This window comes from Strix uralensis, chromosome 15 (assembly GCF_047716275.1).
Source record: "Strix uralensis isolate ZFMK-TIS-50842 chromosome 15, bStrUra1, whole genome shotgun sequence".
Classification (NCBI taxonomy): domain Eukaryota; kingdom Metazoa; phylum Chordata; class Aves; order Strigiformes; family Strigidae; genus Strix; species Strix uralensis.
Window position 1 is genome coordinate 11,694,241 of NC_133986.1, and position 19,588 is coordinate 11,713,828.

The 19,588-nt window shown below is 51.9% G+C and overlaps 1 protein-coding gene across 6 annotated transcripts in view; it reads left to right on the forward strand.

Moving 5' to 3' along the window:
* Positions 1-2,077: 2,077 nt before the first annotated feature.
* MYRF (myelin regulatory factor) overlaps positions 2,078-19,588 on the forward strand; it is a 64,215-nt gene continuing 46,704 nt past the window's right edge. For all 6 annotated transcript variants that reach the window (XM_074885172.1, XM_074885175.1, XM_074885174.1 and 3 more), the window contains exon 1: positions 2,078-2,199. In XM_074885172.1, the coding sequence (XP_074741273.1) occupies positions 2,154-2,199 (46 nt within the window). In that variant the 5' untranslated portion in view covers positions 2,078-2,153. The remainder of the gene's footprint in view (positions 2,200-19,588) is intronic.

Consider the following 19,588-nt stretch of genomic DNA (forward strand, 5'->3'; position numbering starts at 1 on the left):
GTAGTAGGTGAGACTGTGCTGATAGTACCACATGGGTGAAACCGCGTTGAGCTGCTGGGATCCCATGGCCCTGCGCTGGGTACAGATACCTGGCTGGCTTAATGCTGTTGCCTAAAGGCACCAAGTTATTTCAGAAATTATTTCTGGGCTGTTGGCCTGCCTGTTCTTATAACTTTGTAGCACAGACAATAGAAGCGAGTGTTTCTCCTGCTCCCCCACGGTATGCACTTAGAGTATTTATCAGGATGGTTTGCTGGGGGTGGCAGCTGCTCTGCTGGGGTTTGAGTCATTATTGGGGTGCTCCCAAAGGGCTTTTCACCTCTCGGTAGTGGGGTGCATGGTGCTGGGAGGGCTGGCTGGTTTCTTCTGTGTTATGGGGAGAGCGTGTTGTGGGGCCAGTCACATCACTACTAAGGAAAGGAGAGAGGTGTCACAGTTTTATGTTGAATGAGTCGCTGTGCAGGAGTTTGCACCTTGGGGGTGGGGAATCCCAGGTGACAACCGATGCGGTCGGTCCAGAGGGTTACAAATCCGAGGCCGATCGGTCTCAGGGTCATTTGCCTTTCAAATCTTTTGATCATCTTTGGACCCAGCTTTAGGGTGCAATGCCATAACAGGCAGGAACTTGTTCTTCTGCCAGCTTGGCCTGTTTACAGGTTCTCTTGCTGGCTTTGACAGTCACCGGTGAAGTGACCCAGAATAGCCTTGGCCTTCCCTTGTTGTTTTATTGTGCCTGAGCAGCTGAAGCTCCAGTTCCCTCCTGCCACTCCTATAATTTATTAGATGTCTGAGAAACATGTAGGTGATGCACCGTAGGCCTGATGCCACAAGAAGATGACTTACAGGTGGGCAACGTTGCAGGGAACCCTCAGGGAGTAGAGAGGAGGTTCTGCAAGTAAGACTGGACTCTCTGAGCTGGACTCTCAGGTTCTGTGTGTGCCTGTGAACATCCTCTGCTGTGTTCTCACGTGGAACTTGGCTGCACAGGGCTGTGTGCCTTCGGGAAGGTCTGTTCCAGACATTTTCACACAGGAGGCTCATGCTGAGCAGAGAGAACATGCTGCTGCGAGGACGGGGGACTGCGGGTTGGGGTTTGAACTGTGAGCAGGAGCATTTAGTTTTGGAGTCTGATTTCCTAGGGCCTAACAGCTAACCTGGCACCAACCAAATTTAGGCCTGGGCTAGCACTCAGGCTCCGTGGCGAAAATAAATTTTTGCTTCCTTCCCACGCAGCTTGTGCCTGAAGATGGGGGAGGTGAGTGTGTGCGGAGGAACAAGGGGCGTGGGGTAACAGAGAATAACAATTGTCTTAATGGAAAGAGAGAGGGAGAAGAAAAAAGGGCTGTTGAGCTCTTTCTCTCCATCCCCGAAATAATAGACCTATTACTATCCCCAAACCTCAGCCCCCCTCCCCTCCCCAGAGAAGAATTGGTCACTGCACAGCTGTGTGAGCGAGAAAAATATATTTATATATATAAGAGAATCTGCCCTTCTGAATTGGTTTGTGGGGATGGACAAAACCTCATTGTGCGCTTTATCTGCCCAGAAGAGAATGGTCCCACAGTCTTTGCCTGGCAGGGGCTCTGCGTTTGGTTAACTGTGGTCAGATAACTGTAACTTCATTTAGATACTGTACTGTTTGTTTTTTTTTTTTCTTTTCGAGGCATTATTATTGATTGTGGGCACATCTGGGGAAGAAAACACAACTGTCCCTTCCCCCAGCCCCTGTGCTGGAAGGATTTTTTGGGGGGTGATTTATGGCTGGGTTTGAGCGCGGGGGGTCAGCCCCCTGGGGTTGCTGGAAAAAGCCATCGGGGTGTGTGTGTCGGGGGAAACAGGTCCCGGGAGAGTGGGTGTGGGGGAGCCCCGAGTACCGGGGAGGCGGGAGGAGGAGGAGGAGGAGCAGGGACCCGGAGGGCGGGGAGGAAGGGCGGGAGGGAGGAGCGCTCGGCGGCAGCCCAAGTTTGGGGGCAGCGCTCGGCGGTGCACGGCGGAGGCCGATGGGCAGCGGGCGGCAGCGCTCGGTGCCGGGACCGGGACCGGCTCCGGGACCCCGGCGGGGCGGCGGGGTGGGACGCTGAGGGCGGCGGGGGGGAGGGATGCCCCTCTGCGGGCACAGAGACTAGCCCGGCTGCCCGGTGCATGGCCCAGCTATGGAGGTGGTGGACGAGACGGAGGCTCTGCAGCGCTTTTTTGAAGGTAAGAGATGACCCGTCGAGTCCCAGCTCGCCCCGGCCGCACGCGGGGTAGCCCCTGACCCCAACCCAAAGCACTCACAACCACCCCATCCAGTGTCCGAGCCCGTTCCCTAGGCAGAATCCAGGCGTAGGGCTGCATTCTCCGGTCACGCCGAGGTGGGAGGTTGTGGCACGCCGAGGGCTGGGGAACGCGTTGTGTCAGACGCGAGATGGCTGGAGGACCTTGGGGTGGCCCTCGCCGCTCCTCAGGGCGGGCGCAGGCTCACGGTGGCAGTAGCTTTGGCATATGGATTGTGGACGTCACTGCGGGGCCAAGCTCCTGGCCACCCCCTCTGCTCACCGCAGGACCCACAGCCTCTTTACCCGTCCCGCGGCCACTGGGCGCAGCGTGTTGGCAGTGGGCTCGCCGCTATGTGCTTCGCTGGGGCTGTTGCTCCTTTTTGGTGTAGAAGATCGCTAATCCCGCAGCGGCAGACCACACGCCATCTCGGAATCGGTGTCCGGAGGCCCGTGTTGTTCAGCCAGGGCCCGCGGCCCCGTCGGGCACCGTGTGTCTGGGGATCAGAGTCTCTTTCCCATCAGTGCACACCAAAGGCAGCTTTTACTGAAACTAAGAGCGGAAAAGTGGTTGTAAAGAGGATTTGGCCTCCCTATCAAGCAGGGGTGAAACACGGTGGCTTGTGGCCACTGAGAGGTTGGTGGGGCTGAACTGTGCAGCTGGGGAGGTGTCGGGACCCTGATGCCTTTTGTTGTCCCTCCCTCAGCTCAGTGTTTCTTCTCCCCGCTCTGCCTTTGTTGGCACTCATCACTCTTCCTTGTTGACTGCATTGTTGCTTCTCTTCCTTGGTCGTTGGCTTTGTTTCTCCCTTTCGGGTGCTGCGCCCTGCACCGCGTGCCCCTTGTTTCGGTGGGGCCGTTTGCCAGGAGGAAGTTTCGGTTGCACAGGCCGCACACCTTGCCACGAGCCCCTGGTGTGCTGGTGGAGGGGGAACAACGTGCCCATCCTCGCCGGGCTCTGTGCGGTCAATAAATCCTGTTGCTGGTGGCAGAGCTGGGGTGGACCCTGGTCTGCGGAGAGCCCGGCTGCATGCCTGGGTCAGCTCCAGAGCATGTTTCCCCTCCAGAGTCCATGTCCCTCGCCTGCGGTGGGATCGGGCAGCGTGCCCGGGGCGGCTGGGGAGGGGGCACTGTGTCCCTTCTGTTTCTTTGGCTCGCAGAAGGACTTAACCTGAGGAGGAAAGCGAAATTGGACCACAAACAGAAGATGCTCTCGAGAGCGAACAGAGGCTCAAGCTGCTTACTTCTCACTTTCCTCCCTTCTGGCATCCGTGTGATGCCTCAGTAACGCATCGCTGCTTCTTCAAAGGAAAAAGCATCCCCTGTTTGTTCCAACTGTGATTCTGGATTCCCAGGAGCGACAGGATTAGCGAGGATGGGAAGCCTCGCCACGTGGGCTCTTATCGTGTGCTCCCAGCCCGTGTTCTCCTCGGCCTTCAGGGCCGCTTGTTTTGTTTTTAAGGTTTCGCTCAGATCAGTCTCCTAAATCCTGCCCACCCACCTCCTGTCCTCTGGGCACCCAGCACCTCCCCAGCATCCTGCGCAGCCCTTGCTCAGCACCCCAACGTTATTCACAGGCATTAGACTTCAACTGTCTGTCTCTTCATTTGCAGAAGTGGAATTTCTCGCTCGCTCTCTCCCCCAGAGCATCTTTTTATAGAGCGGAAGGTTTCTTCCTTTTTCTGTCTTGTTCTTTTTTTTTCTGGGTGCTGTGGGTGATCCTGCTTGAGCCAGGGGTCAGACAAGATGACCTCAAGAGGTGCCTGCTAACCTCAACCATTCTGGGATGCCTTCTCTCTCTTGCCTTCTCTCTGTTTTTTGTCTTTTTGTGTGTCTTTTCCTCTTTTGAATTAAGACCATCTCATCACTGTAAAAACTGAGAGTGAGGGAAACCGGGGATGAAAGATATTTCTTAGCCTCTGCTATTTACTTACTTGTGTAACTTCCTTTTTAGAACTTCCTAGAGCTTCATTTTTTCGTGGAGCCCAACATGGCTGTTTATTTAATTTGGGCAGCTAGATCCCTTTTGTTCTTAAAGAGCATCTGTTACAACACTGCATTTGAGGGTGAGAGGGGAAGAGGAGAAAGTTTTACCACGAAGGATTGCTGCTCAGTTCAGTTTGTGCAGCGAGTGAAGAAACAAGGTTCTTTCCTTTTGTGCACACGTTAATCATGGTGCTCTGAAGGAGTATGTGGCCAAACTGATCCTCTGTTATTTGGAAGGGAAGGTTAGCGCCTTCAATTGCTAACTTTGTAGCACGGAATTGGATTTGCTCTGGAATCTCACTGTGCCGAAGAATTAATGGTTTCTGGACATGTATTATATAGTGGTCAACAACAGATCTGTTAAAGTTTATTAATTTACAGGAATAAATTAATTAGTAGAGCCAATTCCTTGCTACCCCATCACTTCTTTAAAATGTGTCTGCTGATTCCTGGGAGAACACATGTTCAAACTATATTTTTCTCATACGGTGAAATATTTTTTATTCTCACAGATCATCACCTCACCAAGTGGAGATTTTAAGCTAAAGGGATTTCTTCCTGTACACTGAAAACCCTGGAATAATTTGGGAATTCCCTTTCCTTTGCTTGCCTCTGATTTGCCCGGGATTTGAGCTTGCTGTAAGCAATCCCACCATATTTAAGAGTAATCCTTTAGTGCTCGTATAGCACTCGGTATTTCAAAGTGTCAGACGAGGATTAACTGGTCTCTTCTTGCAGACTTTTGGGGAGTGGGGGCTGTGCTGACTGAGGTGTGGAAGAGAGTTGGTGTCTGTGCTGATTCCAAATCCTGGCATTTGGCTGGCTCCAGCAACAGTGCAGCAGGTCCCACTGCAGAGCAAGGCTCGTTTTGGGGAGCAAGGGCTCCCAAGATCTCAGGTCCAACTGCCTGTCTCTGGTTTTCTCAGCTGCAAGAGATGGACCTTTATTTTCACGAAGGGGGCTCTCGGTATTTGCTTGGGCAGGATATCCTTATTTCCCTCGAATGTAGTCGTCTGCTCTTTGAGAGTGAGAGCTGAGACATGCGAGGACGGAGAAGCAGAAGAATGTTGTGAAAAGTTTAGAGCTTTGTTCTGAGGTTTGGGAAAGGAGTTAGGGAAAAGCGGATGCAGTCTCTGAGAGAAGAGATGGACTGGGTGTAACTTCACGCCCTCCTGGGGTGAAGATGCTGTGAGTGCAAGTCTGGCTGGCAGCGTGGCCTCTCAGAGTCCTCGAGATGGGCCTGTCCTGCGTGAAGTAGATCGGGGCTTTCCTGGCTTGTGTCAGCACAGCTGGAAAATGTGTTTGGTGGTGCCCAGGACCATCCTGCTGCAGAGAACTTGGGCAGAACACTTGAAGGCAGAGAGCGTGGGATGCTGGGTGTTCTGGCAACAGAGGTGAAGGAGCTCAGTTTGGTCTTTCCATAGTATTGGGAGTGTTTACCCAGAGCATTTGTATTTTGTATCAAAGGAAAAGTAGGGAGTTGAAAGCGTCTGACCCTTGGCTGGCATCCTGCTAGAAACCTTACCTTCCTCCCTGCCTACCACTCGCGTAAGGGAAACAGTTACGACAGAGCTCAGCTATTTGGGATCCCGCTCTCTCTCGGCTAATTTATGAGATAAGAGGTGGTTAAAGAATGTATATCAGGAAAGATGTGCAGAGTAGGGCTTGGGGGGCAGGGGAGTGGGTGGTTTGGCAGATGGCTGAATGGGGTTAGAGCAAGAAATGGAGAAAGAGCAGTGAACGCGAAAAGTTTGGAGGTTTTGGGGTTGAACTGTAGTTGGGAAAGATGGCAGTTGGTTAAACAGAAAGGGCCAGATTTCAGTGAGGGAGAAGATTTCAGTCCTGTGGAATGAAGCAGCTCTTTATGATTTTGCATCGAGCGTGAGTGGCTGGAACGTGTGTCTGTCGAGCGGCCGCGTGTCTGTGCCTGCGTGAGTGGGGCTGCGGATGCTGCTGGAGGGGTCACAGGAGCCTCCGAGCAGGGAGCGAGCAAGCGAGCGCCGAGTGTTTTATCAGCAAATGTGTTTGTATTAGCGAACGGTTTTGCCCGTAGGAGCGTGTGTACACGCGTGTTAATGGTATCGGCTACTTTCTTGGTGATTTTTATTGTGCATTGTGGAGCACTTTCTGTATGGGAGTAGGAAATTCCGCCTTGCAGCCTTGCAAGAGAAGTCTGGGCCATTTCCCCATACTCTATGGATGAAGAGATAGGAAAGGATGAGGCAGAGAGTTAAACCCAGGACTCGCGGGTTTGCACCTCGTCCATCGTGCCGTGTGGTAAGGGTCGGGTCTCTGCGTGCTCTGCACCTGCAGGAGGATTTGGTGGTGGATGGGAACGTGCGAAGAAGGACTTCACGGGTAAAACTTTCAGGGATGTAAACCAGTGAAGCTATGAGCTTAAGGGAAGGGGAATAATGGTTTCTCTTCAGAGCCAGCCAGCACCTCGTGGTGGGGGGAAGCATCCCTGCGCCGGCAGTGCTGGTGAGCCCCCCTGCGAGTTACAGCTCGCTGAAGCAGTTTCAGTTTCTGCCAGGCAGGAGGTTGTGGGACTGTGAAAGAGAGTCACAGAGAAACAAGGGGCTGCTTTGGGGTCTTCCTGGCTGCTTAGGGGTGCAGGGGGGACCGTGGTGGTTTCCTGAGGCTGAAAATACTGGGGGCAGACAGGGCAGGAGGATGGTAGACCTGGGGCCTTGAGAGCAAAGGCTGTGGTGTCTGTTGTGGTGCTGCCTGGTGGGCAGAAGCCATGCACAAACCAGGACAACTGGCCCCATGTATGTTTTTAGGTACCTGGGCTTGGCATAGCAATGCAACTACAGCAGATCAGAGCATCTAGTTTCTTTAAATTAGTTTTAATTAGCTTTTCTGGGGAGCTGGGCTTTGTGCTCGCTATTTACCCTCTGCCTGCCCAATGGCTGCCTGACCCTCATCCCCCAAATGCATCCCCGAGCTCTGGTGCTATGCTGGAGCGAGACTTCCCTGCGCCACTCTCATGGAGCTGGTTGACGTGGCAAGAGTAAGGGCAGCGGGAAAGCACTGAGGAAAGGCCATGGAGAATCGCGAGCTCCGTGCGAAAAGCACAATGTGATCTTTGCCACATGTCGCTGCGGGTGTTTCATGCCTAGACCCGACTCTTGGAGGAGCAGGGTTGGGGAAGTGGTGGCTTTGCGGTGTGACAGTCTCTCCGGGGCCTGGCTGGCGCAGCAGGGAAGGTAAGAGGCTTTGTGTGGAGTGCTTTGCTGGACGGAGAGAGCCCGTGACAGAATGGTCCTGGGGAACCTGGTACAGCACAAACACATGACCATCCCTCCTGGTAATCCCCTCGCAGACCCAAATCCCAGCGTGTAGCCGCAGCCTCCCAGCCTCCTCCCTGGCCCTCCCACTCTTCCCTCAGGGAATAGAAAAACCAGCAGGCAGCAGCCCTGGGACCTGGAGAAGCTGAGCTAGGCAGCATAATGACAGAGGGAGAGAGCAGGGACACAGCGGGAGCTTGACATCTGCTCTCGCCATGCTCAGGATGCGCTGGATCCGAGCAGGTAACAGCACAGCTCCCCCGACCCTTCCACGGCTCAGCTTGCTTTCCCCTCCGCCTCTCCATCTCTTTCTGCTGTGGTTGTTTTCTGGTCCTCCTATTTCTGCTCTCTTATTTCAAGCTTCCCCTGCCCACCCGACTTGGTGTCTGCCTCTGGTCAGCACGTGCCCTCAACAAGAGCAGGTAACATGAGGATGCGGGTGAGCCCAGCTCCATCCTAGGGCCTAAGCAGAGGAGGGAGGAGAGAAAAATGTTCCCTTGAGCTCATCGCCAGCAGCCTGCAGCACTTGGCTGAGGCCCAGGGGACATTCCTGGGCACAGGGGGAAGCTGCCATCTCCATCCCAGCAGGACCAGCAGCAGGAGGGTCCCAAAGTCTTCAGCCAAAGCACTTGTCCTCGTCCACTCCTCAGGGCAAGGCTAGTGCAGGACAATCTGCTACTTCCAGTCTTGTGACTGTGCTGATACTCCTCTCGGGTCTGCCCTCTCCCCTCAGTTTTCCCAAAACTCCTTTTTCCTGGGTGGGAGAAGGACAGGAGACATCCAGATGGAGTAAGGCCAGAGAGCTGTTGGCAGGAGGGTGGATCCCGTAAGATAAGGGGTGGGTTGTGATTCAGAAAGAGCGACGTGAGCACACACCCGCAGAGGCTCCATCGGGGATGGAGAGAGGTACTTTGCCCGTGTTCTGGTTAATGTATCTTCCACAGGTTGGTGTTCTGGGAGCGATGCCTGGACGTGGACCAGCAGGGTGTTTGGGAGGAGAGGGAGCAGGGAGAGGTGGCCGTCGGGGCAGGGTAGAAGGGAGTTGTGCTGGAGGTGTGACTGGGCTGGTGGAAATGGGCTTGTTGGTGACTCAGAGATCCGGCTGCTCCGCGCTGCTCCCCGTGCCTGGGCTGGAGTTGTTCAAGGGCTGCTGCCCACAAGGATGTGGGAAAGAGATGCTGGACAGGCAGGAGCCGTACTGGGATGCTGGGTAGGCAGGGTTTCCCTCCGCTCCCTTGTCCTTTTCTCCTAGAGCAACGCATTCGCCGGGGCTGGCCTTCTGGGCCCAGTTCAGTCATCCCAGCTGCCATGTCACTGGCTGCAATAAACGTGGAATAAAATGGCTCCTGGACATGGTTAGTCTGGAGAGAGCTGGGCATCGCCTGGAGAAGCACAACCCCACCCGAGTGGTGCATAGGGAAGTTGCTCTCCCCATGGGCTTTCTGCCTCCTGTCAGAGCTCAGTGGTGGTCTTTTTGCTTTCTGCTTTCACCCTGTTTTCTGCCCATGGTCACTTAGTGAGAAAGAAAACCGGAAGAGGCCTTTCAAAGAAGGAAGAGGGATGGGGCCCTGCTGTTCTTGCCCTCTTCTGGTTAGGAACCTCATGGATTTCTCCTGCTGGGACAAGACTAGAGTGATGTGGAGCTGGGAGCTGTGCTAGGAAGGCTGTGGCCACCAAACCCCTGACCCGCTGCAGGTATCTGCCCTTCCTCTGTGCTGCCCAGCCAGGGTCCCAGACCATGGCCTGGCATCCCTCCAGCATGTCCCTGCCTGGGGATTTCCCTGCCTGGGGATGGCGTTTGAGCTTTGCAGAGCTTGCTGGGTAACCCCCTTGCCTCTTTCCAGTAGTGTTGCTGATTGGACTTGGACTTTGCACTCTCTGATAAGAACCCCGGTAAGCTAAATGTGTCTGAGGAATGATTAACTAGCCTGTGCGTTGCCAGAGGACAGGGGAGCAGCTGTGACTAGAGACACAAACAGGAACAGGCCTGTGGCTTCTGGGCCCGAGCTGGTGCTTGCTGGATGCCCCCGCCATGCGCCAGCATCCTTCAGGAGAGAGAAACCCACACTGAGGCCTCTGTGGTGCTTTCCCAGCACATTCCAGAACTAGGGATGGACAGAGAGGGATGAGGCTGTCAGATCAGCAGGGGAGGTGCAGGGTCCATGGGAGGATATTGCTGCACCGTAGGGAAAAGGGGGCTCTTAGAAGTAGAGGGTGGATTACATTGGATACCACCTTGGCTATCTGGTGGCTCCCACTTATGGTTTCATGGATATACCCTCTTATTCCTGCTGTCTGGCACATTTTGGCATATCCTTGCTTATCCTCCAGACCTTCCTTCTCCTGTTGGCACTGTTTGCCCCCCACAGCAGGGACAGAGGATGTCTTGTCTGATTTGGAGGTGGATGATCTGGTCAGCCCAGGACCCCGTGCTCCCCGCCACCTTCCAGCCCACCCCGGAACGCATTCAAAGCACATTTGAATGAAAAGCTTCCTTCCCAAGGGAAAATGTAACGTGATACTCAGGGTCCACCACTTATCTCGCTGAACTTTGTCTGTTTTGATGCAGTTACTCAAAATGGCGAACGGGAGAATCTGCGGGGCTGGACCAGCCCTGACTGCAAAACGGAGCTGCCAGATTTGTTGTGGAATGAGGGTGTACACTTGCGGATTTTACTGACTTTGGGGGTGATGGGGAAGAGGGCTGGGTGGAAAGGCCAAGGCTGGAGTTTTAAATAGCCCTTGGTGTGCCCGGATCCAGGATTTGAGGGCAGAGGCTGGGGTGAACTGGGGAGAGCAGTCCTGGGAGTGCCACGTGGCTGTGACCGTAATCCTGTGGCATGGCCGGGGCCAGGAGTCATCTCCTCTGGAGCAGCCCAGCATCAGTCCTTCACATCCCAGTTGCTGGGACAGACCAGCTTGGTCAGAGGAAAGCTGGCATCAGTCTCTGCAATGGTTAAAGTTTTCTTAGCCTCTCTGGCACATCCTATTTTATTTTCCCCTCCACTTTTCCCCTTCCTCATCCCCTGTGCTCTATCCAGTCTTCTTTTCAGCTGGTCTCATCATTCATTTGCAGTGTGCTGAAGGAGATGTACAGAATTATGCCCTAAGTGATTGCAAACTGCATCAGTAGGAAGAGGAGGAAAAAAAAAAAAAAAGTGGGGCTGTGGTTGCAGACCAGGGTGTGGTGTGAACAGAGACTGAACAGGCTGGCTGGAGTAGTGCGGGGTGGGACCAGGAGCCATGTGCGATGCCAACAGCCACGGTCTAGCTTTGGTGAGATCTCTGCTTTTGTTAAAAACAGTAATTAAAGCAATTTTTGCTGGGACTGGGGTTTTTTGTTTGGATTTTTTTTTTCCTGTAGAGTCTTCTGTCATCACCCCTGTGTTGCAGCAGTGTATTATTTTAGGAGACTTGGAGTGCCAAATTGATCTGGTTTTCTTACCCAAGGAGATGATGATGGAAATTAGAGGAGGCAATGCAGAGGGCATGGGGGTGGGCATGGGACAGGATTTGTTGAAGACACAGGTAGGGCTTCCAAAAGAGTTTGAGGCCTAATTCCTGCAAGTTTTCTGTCTGCTTTGATGGCAAGGACCATAGAGCACGCCAAGCCGCTCTTGCTTGCGGCCTTGAGAAGTGGACATAATGTAAAGAGTACATTCAACTTAATTTAGAATATGAAGACTCGCTTAGTTTGTGTCTGACAATACTTATTAATCAACAACTATCATTTATGACTTGTAATCCCATGTGCTGATTGCAGCTGACTGCTAGAAATTCAGATAAACAGGAAACCAAACAATTTATCAGCCTGCTTGATCTTGGCTTATCTCTTCTGTTATGACAAGCAATGGTTATGGACATTGATTCAATAAAGCACTAAAAAGTGCGCTTAGACTTTATTGGAAACGAAGCACCTGCTTAAGTAAAGCAAAAGCTTAAAAACTGTGCGTTATGAGGGCCATCAAGCCATTTCACAGTTGGCTGCTTGCTGATAATATATATAATCAATGCTCTGCTCAATATAAAAACAGAAATGGTCTTTTCTCTGATTAGGTCCCATCCAAATCAAAATTTGAGGTCAATGAGAAGTTCTGGGTGGGGAGGAGGTAGGAGGACTTCTGTCCATCTCCCCTCCCTCCTGTCCATTTTAATTCGGTCTTTGGAAAGGGGTGTTGGAATGGAAGGTGGACGGTGATGAGTTTTCACATGTAGCATAGTGGAACATGTAGTGAAGAGAGAGGGGTGATAAATGATGTTTCAAAACTCATCTCGTTGGTGTTGAGGGGCTGAAGGGACACAAGAAACAGCAATGTGGGTACCTGCAGACTGGGGACAGCTTCACAGCCCAGAATGAGACATTTGGGTGCTGGAGGTGGTGCTGGTGTGCAGGGGCTTGGGAAGAGGAACTGGTCAAAAGTCAACCCAGTCCAACAGGATGGTCTTGGGGAACACCAGGGTAGGGACCTTTCCTACTCCTCTGCTTTTAGACACAGCTACTGCAGCTCTGGTACACCCAGGACATATCAGTGGCTGCAGTGGATCATGGATGACCACTGGTAGAGATTTTTACGTTATTTTTACCATGAATTTTCAGCACAGCTTTCTTAATTTAGTCAAGGCACAAATTTGTAGGTGATCAAGACATTGGGCCAAGCTTGGCTTTGAAAGAGATGAGAGCGGTGCCAGTGCCAGCAAGCTGTGCTGTGTGGTAAAGTTGATACCAGACACCACAAATATTTCCCACCACTGGGGCAGAGCAAGGCCTTGTCAGGAGGATATAACATGTCAGCTGGAATGCTTTCAGTTGGCTCTCCGAAGGAGAGGAGTAGCGGGGTTTACTCAGCTTTTTTGTTTAAACCCTATTCTCTCCAGTTTTGGAAACCAAACCACACTGAGAGTGAGCTTTGAGAACTGGATAGTAGGACTGAGATAGAGAAAGTTGGTCTGACGTGTCCTTGTTTTGTGTTTTAAGATGCGGTTGCTCAGCCAGTGAACAATCAGATTTAGCAAGTGAAAAGGGGCTGTGAGTTTTAGGGGTGCAGGTTGCTCCCTGGGGATAGTCACTGCCTGAAGGAGACTTGTGGAGGTCTCTGTTTTTCATAGAATCCCAGAATCCCAGGTTGGAAGGGCCCTCAAGGATCACCTGGTCCAACCCTTACTGGCAAAAGCCTGGTCTAGCCAAGCTGGTCCATTCACCTGTCCAGTTGAATCTTGAAACTGTCCAATGTTGGGGAACCCACCACTTCCCTGGGGAGATTATTCCAGTGGCTGATTGTTCTCAGTGTGAATGTTGTTTTTTTCAGAACTAAACCCCAAGTTTTGTAGAAGTTGTTTCTTTTTTGATCAGCCTGTTGTTTAAACAGGTCAGGGTGGTGGATGTTGGTTTAAGGCTTTTGTCAATGCAAAATCTTTTTGCCGTTTCACAGACTTTATAGCACTCAATAAATCCAGAGGCTTTGTGGCAATGAGCGGGTGGGAGGTCTCATGTTGTTAAGGTGTTTGTCCTCATTGCTGGTTGCATTGCAGCAGGTGTGAGCTCCCAACCTCTTTGGACTGGCAGTGGGAGACTTGCCCTCAAGTTATTGTGGTTCAGGCGGAGCGTGGAGGAGCACAGAGATGAGCCTCCCTGCTGACAGAGGCAGCTAAAGCCCACCTGGGATAAAGTGACCTCTCCTCTCTGTTTTTATCCCACTCTGCTCCTCTTTTCTTGCTTGCTAACTTCATAAAGCCTAGGCAGTGGCAGTACGTCTTTCAATAAAATCACCTTCTGCTTTTCCTTACTTTGACAGTATCATTTCTTAAAATAAAGATGCTAAACTGGCTTTCAGGTTAGAAGGAACTCTCAGAACTTCTAGCCTGACCCATGTAACAGCTTTGAGCAGTGCAACTTCCACCTGAAACTGTGGAGGAATAACAGGTTTGGTGTTTTTTTACTGCCGCAGAATTTATCTGTGAGGTTGAGGTTAACACCCTAGCTTTGCCAGGAGAACTGCAGGGCTTCTCATCATGTGCGGTTGTGGGTTTGTGTTTCATCTGCAAGAAAAAAAGCCAACCCAACCAACCAAAACCCCCATAGCTCTGGTTTGGGGCTTTTACAGGAAGGAATACGTCCTGTTGAACTGTGAGAAAGTGGTCGGTCTCTGCCCTTGGCTCAGCCCTGAGAGTCTGTATGGGCTGAGGACTTCTCTGAGGGACTGGAGAAGTCAAAAAGACTTAGTACTAGAAGTCAGAAATTGTCAGTAGTTGATTTGCTTCTGCAGTAATCTTTTTTTAAACAACAAACAACAGCAGAAGTTTCCAACAAGAGCGCAGCACACAGGACAATGAGCACAGGGTGTGACTTGCTGGCTGGTCTCAGTACGGGTCTATAAAAGCAGGTTTTGTATCCATCCTGTCAGAGGCAGAGGTGAAGTCTGCCAGCTCCTTCCACACATCTTCAGGTCTGTGTGCTCTTTTCTGAAGGGATAAGTAGGGGTCTCTTCCAGACAGGACGCTGGGCACATCTGTGGATGTGGTTTTCTTTTCTGGGCTACACCAACGTTTTACAGCATGAATCCAGGCAGTTCCCTGCTGCTTTGCCTGTGTCAGCCCTTTGTGTAACAGACTTGTACAGTTTTGGGGCAAGATCCATCTCTTCCTTTCTTGTATTCATGTAGCCCCTTGCACTAGCGACCACACAGAAAAGAGGCCAGTAACCTTGGGAATTTCTTTCGCCCCATCTGGGCAGAGATGTCCCGAGGATCAGGGCTCTGGACACTGTAAAAATGACTGATGGAGGCTGCTGTGGTTGTTCAAGAAGTGTGTGGACTGTCCTTCTGGGACAGGGTCTGCTCTGCTTTTTCCCTTCTGCTGCGGGGCCAGGGCAGCGCGTGCTGGCGTGGTGTGCGGGAAGAGGCGATGGCACGGCGGTACCTTGGACAGCAGTGGTGGCCCGGTGGGGCCTTCCCGGTGCCCTTCGCCAGCCAGGGCAGCTCCAGCCCTGGGGACAACCCTTCCGGTCACAGGGAGATGGCAGGTTGATCAGCTTCTGCAGGACAACCCCACCGGCACGGGGAGACAGCAGGACAGATGCAGGACAACTCTGCCAGCTTGGGGAGCTGGCAGGACGCTCAGTCTCTGCAGGACAGTTGCAGCCCGTTTCCCGTTCACAGATGCAGTTGGGTGGAAGAGCTGCAGAAAGCTTACGGAGCACCTAAAGGGAGGTGCAGGGGGAGGTGCAGGAAGTGGAAAGTCCCCTCTAGACCTAAGGCATGAGCACCAACATACTTTGCCAGTGACGTGGCGTTGCTCCTCCTGCTTTGTGTGTGAGCAGACTTCTAGGAGAGACCCAGGAATCTGGAGAAGGGGAGGGTGGCTTTTCTATCATGACAGACCCCCAATGAACCTCCAAAAGAAGTGGAGTGAGGGTCTGACAGCGTCTGGATCCAAAGACATACCAGGGTCTGTCACAAAAAAAAAAGGAAAGTGGGGAAACAAAGCTTAGAAAACTTCAGTGTGGGGGGCTGTGCTCTCTTGGGGGAGTTTTGGGTGACTGCAGCTCTAATTTATCTTCTTGGCTCAGCTTTCCCCCCCAAGTTGGTCACAGTCACCACTGCAGCCATTTCAGCCTTTTAGATCACCTTTCACTCGTAAGCTCCCAGTGTTGTTCATAGTGAGAAATTGTCCTGCAGCCTTTGGAGGGAGATTATCTCTGGAATAAATGTTAGCACTTCTCTTCTGAGGTTAAGGAATGGTTTGTCACTTGTGTGTTAGCTTTCAGGGAAGTTCCCTTCACAGCTGGGGACTGGCTGAAAGGCTTGGGGCAAGGGCTTGAACCCAGCATGCTGGGCTAGAAGAGGTGTCTGGTGGGAGTGGGACAAAGTCAGCACTCTCCCTGCTCCCCTTCCGTGGACAATTCATAATTTATGGAGCTGCAGTAACACATGCTGTGAATGAATTTTGCTAATAGAACTCTCTTGGGAGGATCGGTGAGCTACAGTGGGGATAAGGAAGTAGGATAATATTGTCAAAAGTGTTTCTGAATTGCTGAAAATCCTAAATCACTAAGTTACCTCTGAAACCATAACTGAAAGTCTCTAACTCAGTGCTGTGGAGAACCTGAAGGGCAGTCGAGCAGTGAGTGAGCCGCGGTTGTGGTTTTCTGTGCTGAGAAAGTTGGGTTTGTCTCCCTGAGCTTCTTGTATCTGAGACACTTGTCTGCTGCCTCTGTGTTGTGTTAGATTCAGAGCACTGTGGGCTCGACAACTAGGAGGAGCCTCCGAGATATCTGAGAGGTAGAATTGCTCCTAGAGCATCTCTTTGAGAGTAATTTGTTATAGTTTCTGAAAGGTGGTGACCAGTAACGTTAATATTCATATTTACTGCGGTCAGACATGAGGGCCGTGGCCTGCTGTGGGTGTGTGTTGCAAGCACAGAGGAGCAGATGGTCCCTGACCAGCGTGTTTTACCTCTCTGGGAAAGCTGTTGCTTCCTGCTAGGAGCAACATCTTATTTCATGGCTGACACTGTCAAATCTTGCACTCCGACTGCTGTATCCTCCTCACAGGGCTGAAACTCCCTCCCAGCAGGCTCCTTTCTCCAAAGTGAGTTCATGTACCTGAGGATTCAACCACTGCTCAGCCTCCTGGTGATAAACAGACCAGACAGGGACTTTTGTGAAGCTTCTTGTGCATCCCAAGCAGCGTTATTTTGACCTTTTCCCAAAGTCTCTCCAGTTTTTCCATGCCCTCTTCCAAACAGAGGTGAGCCACCGACTCCAGCAGCAGTACGCAGAAAAGCCAGGACCATTTCTCTATCTTCTGCTTGATGGTCCCCTCGTGCACGGAGAGTTCTGCAGTCACCGTCAGAGCCATGACGTCGTGTCGAGGGCTTGCGTGGCTGTGGTTAGTCCTGAAAACTGACAGTCATTTTTTTTTCCAACAGTTTCCCAGCCCGTACATGCTACTTTCAGGCGACTGTCTTGCTTTTTGCTGTTATTATGCAGCAGCTCGCTGTCACTTACCAGATGATTCAAGACTCTCTGTAAGAATGTTTTCCTTGCTTTGCTGTGCTGCCTTCAAACTTTGCCAGTGGAGAACAGCGATAAAAAAAAAAGCTGAATGGCTTTGGCCCAGGTACAGGTCCCTGGGGGTCTCTGCTAGTAACTCCCCCACTCTTTGATGTCTATATTAACAGCTGCATTTTAGCTCTGTCTGTGACGCAGTGTTTGATCTCTCTCACGTTCTCCCTGTCAGTTCCACGCGGGGGAAGTTTCCGATGGGGATGTTGTTTGGCATGAAGTGAAACACGCAGGAGAAATTCAAGGCTGTAAAGGCTGCAGGGCAGGGGCTGTGTGGCTGATATTGAATTGAGAACACCTCAGAAGAGCGTATTTAGAGATCTAAAGGTGCTGCCAGTGCCACAAGCACTGAGGGAGAAGATGAAAAGTGGATTTTGCAGGAAAGCCGGGCTTTCTGCTCCATTTCTGATGAAGTCAGCCGAACGGCTGTGATTCAGCCCAGCTGGAGCTGTGGCCCTCGTTTTTGGGGAAAGCAAAAGAAAACGCATCTGGGGGAAAGTGATTCCAAACATAGCTATTCAAAGGGAGAGAAACAGCCTCCCGGCTCCTGGCTGTGACAGATGCTGGGGCGGCGTGGGATGCAATAGCACGGGGATTGTTGTGCACGGGACAGTCGCAGGAGACAGATAATGTTGGGCTGATGGTAGTCAGGACTGGAGGAGTTGGCCTGGGAGCAGTTGTGGTTAGAAGATAGTGAATGGCCCAGCTGTGAAATCCTTGTGCTGTTTAGCACAAGGGACGCTGGCGGTGAGTGGAGATAAGAAAGGGAGCATTCAGGTCAGGCTCTGAGGAGGGCAGCCAGACTTGGAGGAGTGTGGAGCTGCAGCATTGTCTCCCGAATGGAAGTGCTGAAAGTCCAGACACACAGGGCAGAGCCCCAAGGAGCAAGCTGGGAATGAATGACCTTATGCCAGCCTGGACAGAAGGCTCTAAGAGGTCTTTTAATCTATTGATCTAATGACTCATACAATTTGTGTAATTTCCTTGCCTTCCCACTCTTCCCTCATAACTCAGCTCTTTGTCACAGTTCTGGCTGGCAGCAGGACAGACTTCTTCGCTCAGGACCTCCACGCTGCTTTCCCCAGCAGGTGCTTTAAAACAGCAGCAGCACGTGATCTCTGCTCTGGAGGAAGGAGCTGGGTGAGCGGTGCCGGGAAGCAGCAGCAGTTACTGCCTCTTGTCCTCTGCGCTGGAGGGCGACGGAGGGAGCAGAGGAGAGTTGGGTCCCGGAGATCTGCCCGGGCTGGGTACCAGGAGAGGGCTCTTGATTTAGTTCACAGGTCCCCGACCTTCCTCATGTGTCTCTTCTGCGCTCAGTCCTTCGTGAGAGGGTCTTACCCATCATCATCCATCCCTTGTGCTTCTGCACCTGCAGCTTGTGCAGCGCTGCCATGAGGTTTATCTCACTTGGGGCATATCTCACCCTTATTTCAGTCCCAGTATTGCCTCCACTTGGCTAATGCGTGGAGACCACTCGTTCTGCGCAGCAAGAGCCTGAGGAGCTGCTCTGTCTGCGGGAATGTGTGCAGTCGGTGCCTCCCACCCCGGGCCCAGGGTGACCTCCTCATCCTTTCCTCCGTGTGCTGCCCTCCCCACACAGCCTCCTCGAGCGTGCCAAGCACTTTCCCTCTTGGTTTGGACCTCTCCAGACAGCACGCTGCTTTGAAGTGAGACCCAGAACACACAGCGAGCTTGCAGGGTGGATGGGATCCAAGCAGCACGTTTGGTATCTGATTTGTATTGTCTGGTAACTGTTTGCTAAATCCCTGGTGCAAGAACTATGTTCTGGTGCTGGAGACGGCTCACAGTTAGTCAGAAAATGCAAACAACACTTTTTTTTTTTTTAAAAAGCTTTTTTTCAGGCTGAAAGCCTATATGGAAATAGCCAGCATGGCAGTAATCCCTAGGGATTTTTCTAAAAAATAATTACTTTTAATGGCATTATTGCTTGTTATTTATTGTGGGTGGCTAGAGGAGCTTGGCTTAGCTCAGGAAAAGGCAAAACATGAAGGTGACTGAGCTAGTCCACAAACACTTGGTTGAAAAGTAGCTTTCTTGGAGCAGAGAGCTCTTTAGTCTGGTAGTTAAATGTATGGAGATCGTGTGAACTAAGATGAGGGACTAAAGGGTGGAAATGGATTCATGTGGCTCCTTCCCCAGGAGGTGAATTAGTCAGCTGAAGCCTAATTCAGAATTTCTTCTGCCCAAAGGACGTGTTCTCTACAGTGAGAAACTGGGGCTGGTGGGGGACAGACACCCTGAGTAAAATTCTGTGTCCTGCATGGTTTGGGGATATAAGGGTTGGTCTTGTCTTAAGATGGATGAAATCAGGGAGAAATAGTGTCCGCTGTGTCCTGCGGTCCGTGACTGCCCTGTACCTGTGTGTCTGACTGGTCCATGTCTCTTGGTTGTGTTGCTCTGCTCTTAAATCCTGGGAAGTGACCTTGGGCCTTGGGAAGTTTGTGCCACGTGTGCAGCGGAGGTAGATGAGGATTTAACGGCAGCGACGGTAGAGGAAACCCCACAACATAAGAAGCTTTTGGTGCCCTTTGTGATTTTCACAGAATTTTGGAGCAAATGCTATTGCAGTGTAGCGCTGAGAGCAAGTGCTGTGTGGTTGCACGTCCCAGCTGTGCGCGAAGAAGGAAAAGCCTGATGACCTGACACTCCTGTTTGTGAAAGATCGGTGTTGGTTGCACAAAAGTAGTGATGGCCCTCCCCAAGCCCTGGCAAAAGTCCCATCTAGATAAATCGCTCTGCTTTCTTACACTCGCTCTCCTCTGGAAGCTGTCCAGGCTGGACAGGAGAGACCTTGTTGCCTCCCAGTTCCAAGGGAGGAACGAGACGCCCGATCTGGACGTGGTGTTCCAGGCGATGCTTGGCTGCCTGTAGGCTTGTATTCTCTTGCTGTTTGATTATTAATCTTCCTGCCTAAGGATTGTTTTGTGCTGGGGGGTTTCCAGGAGAGGCAGCGCAGCTCCAAATCCCCAGTTCCC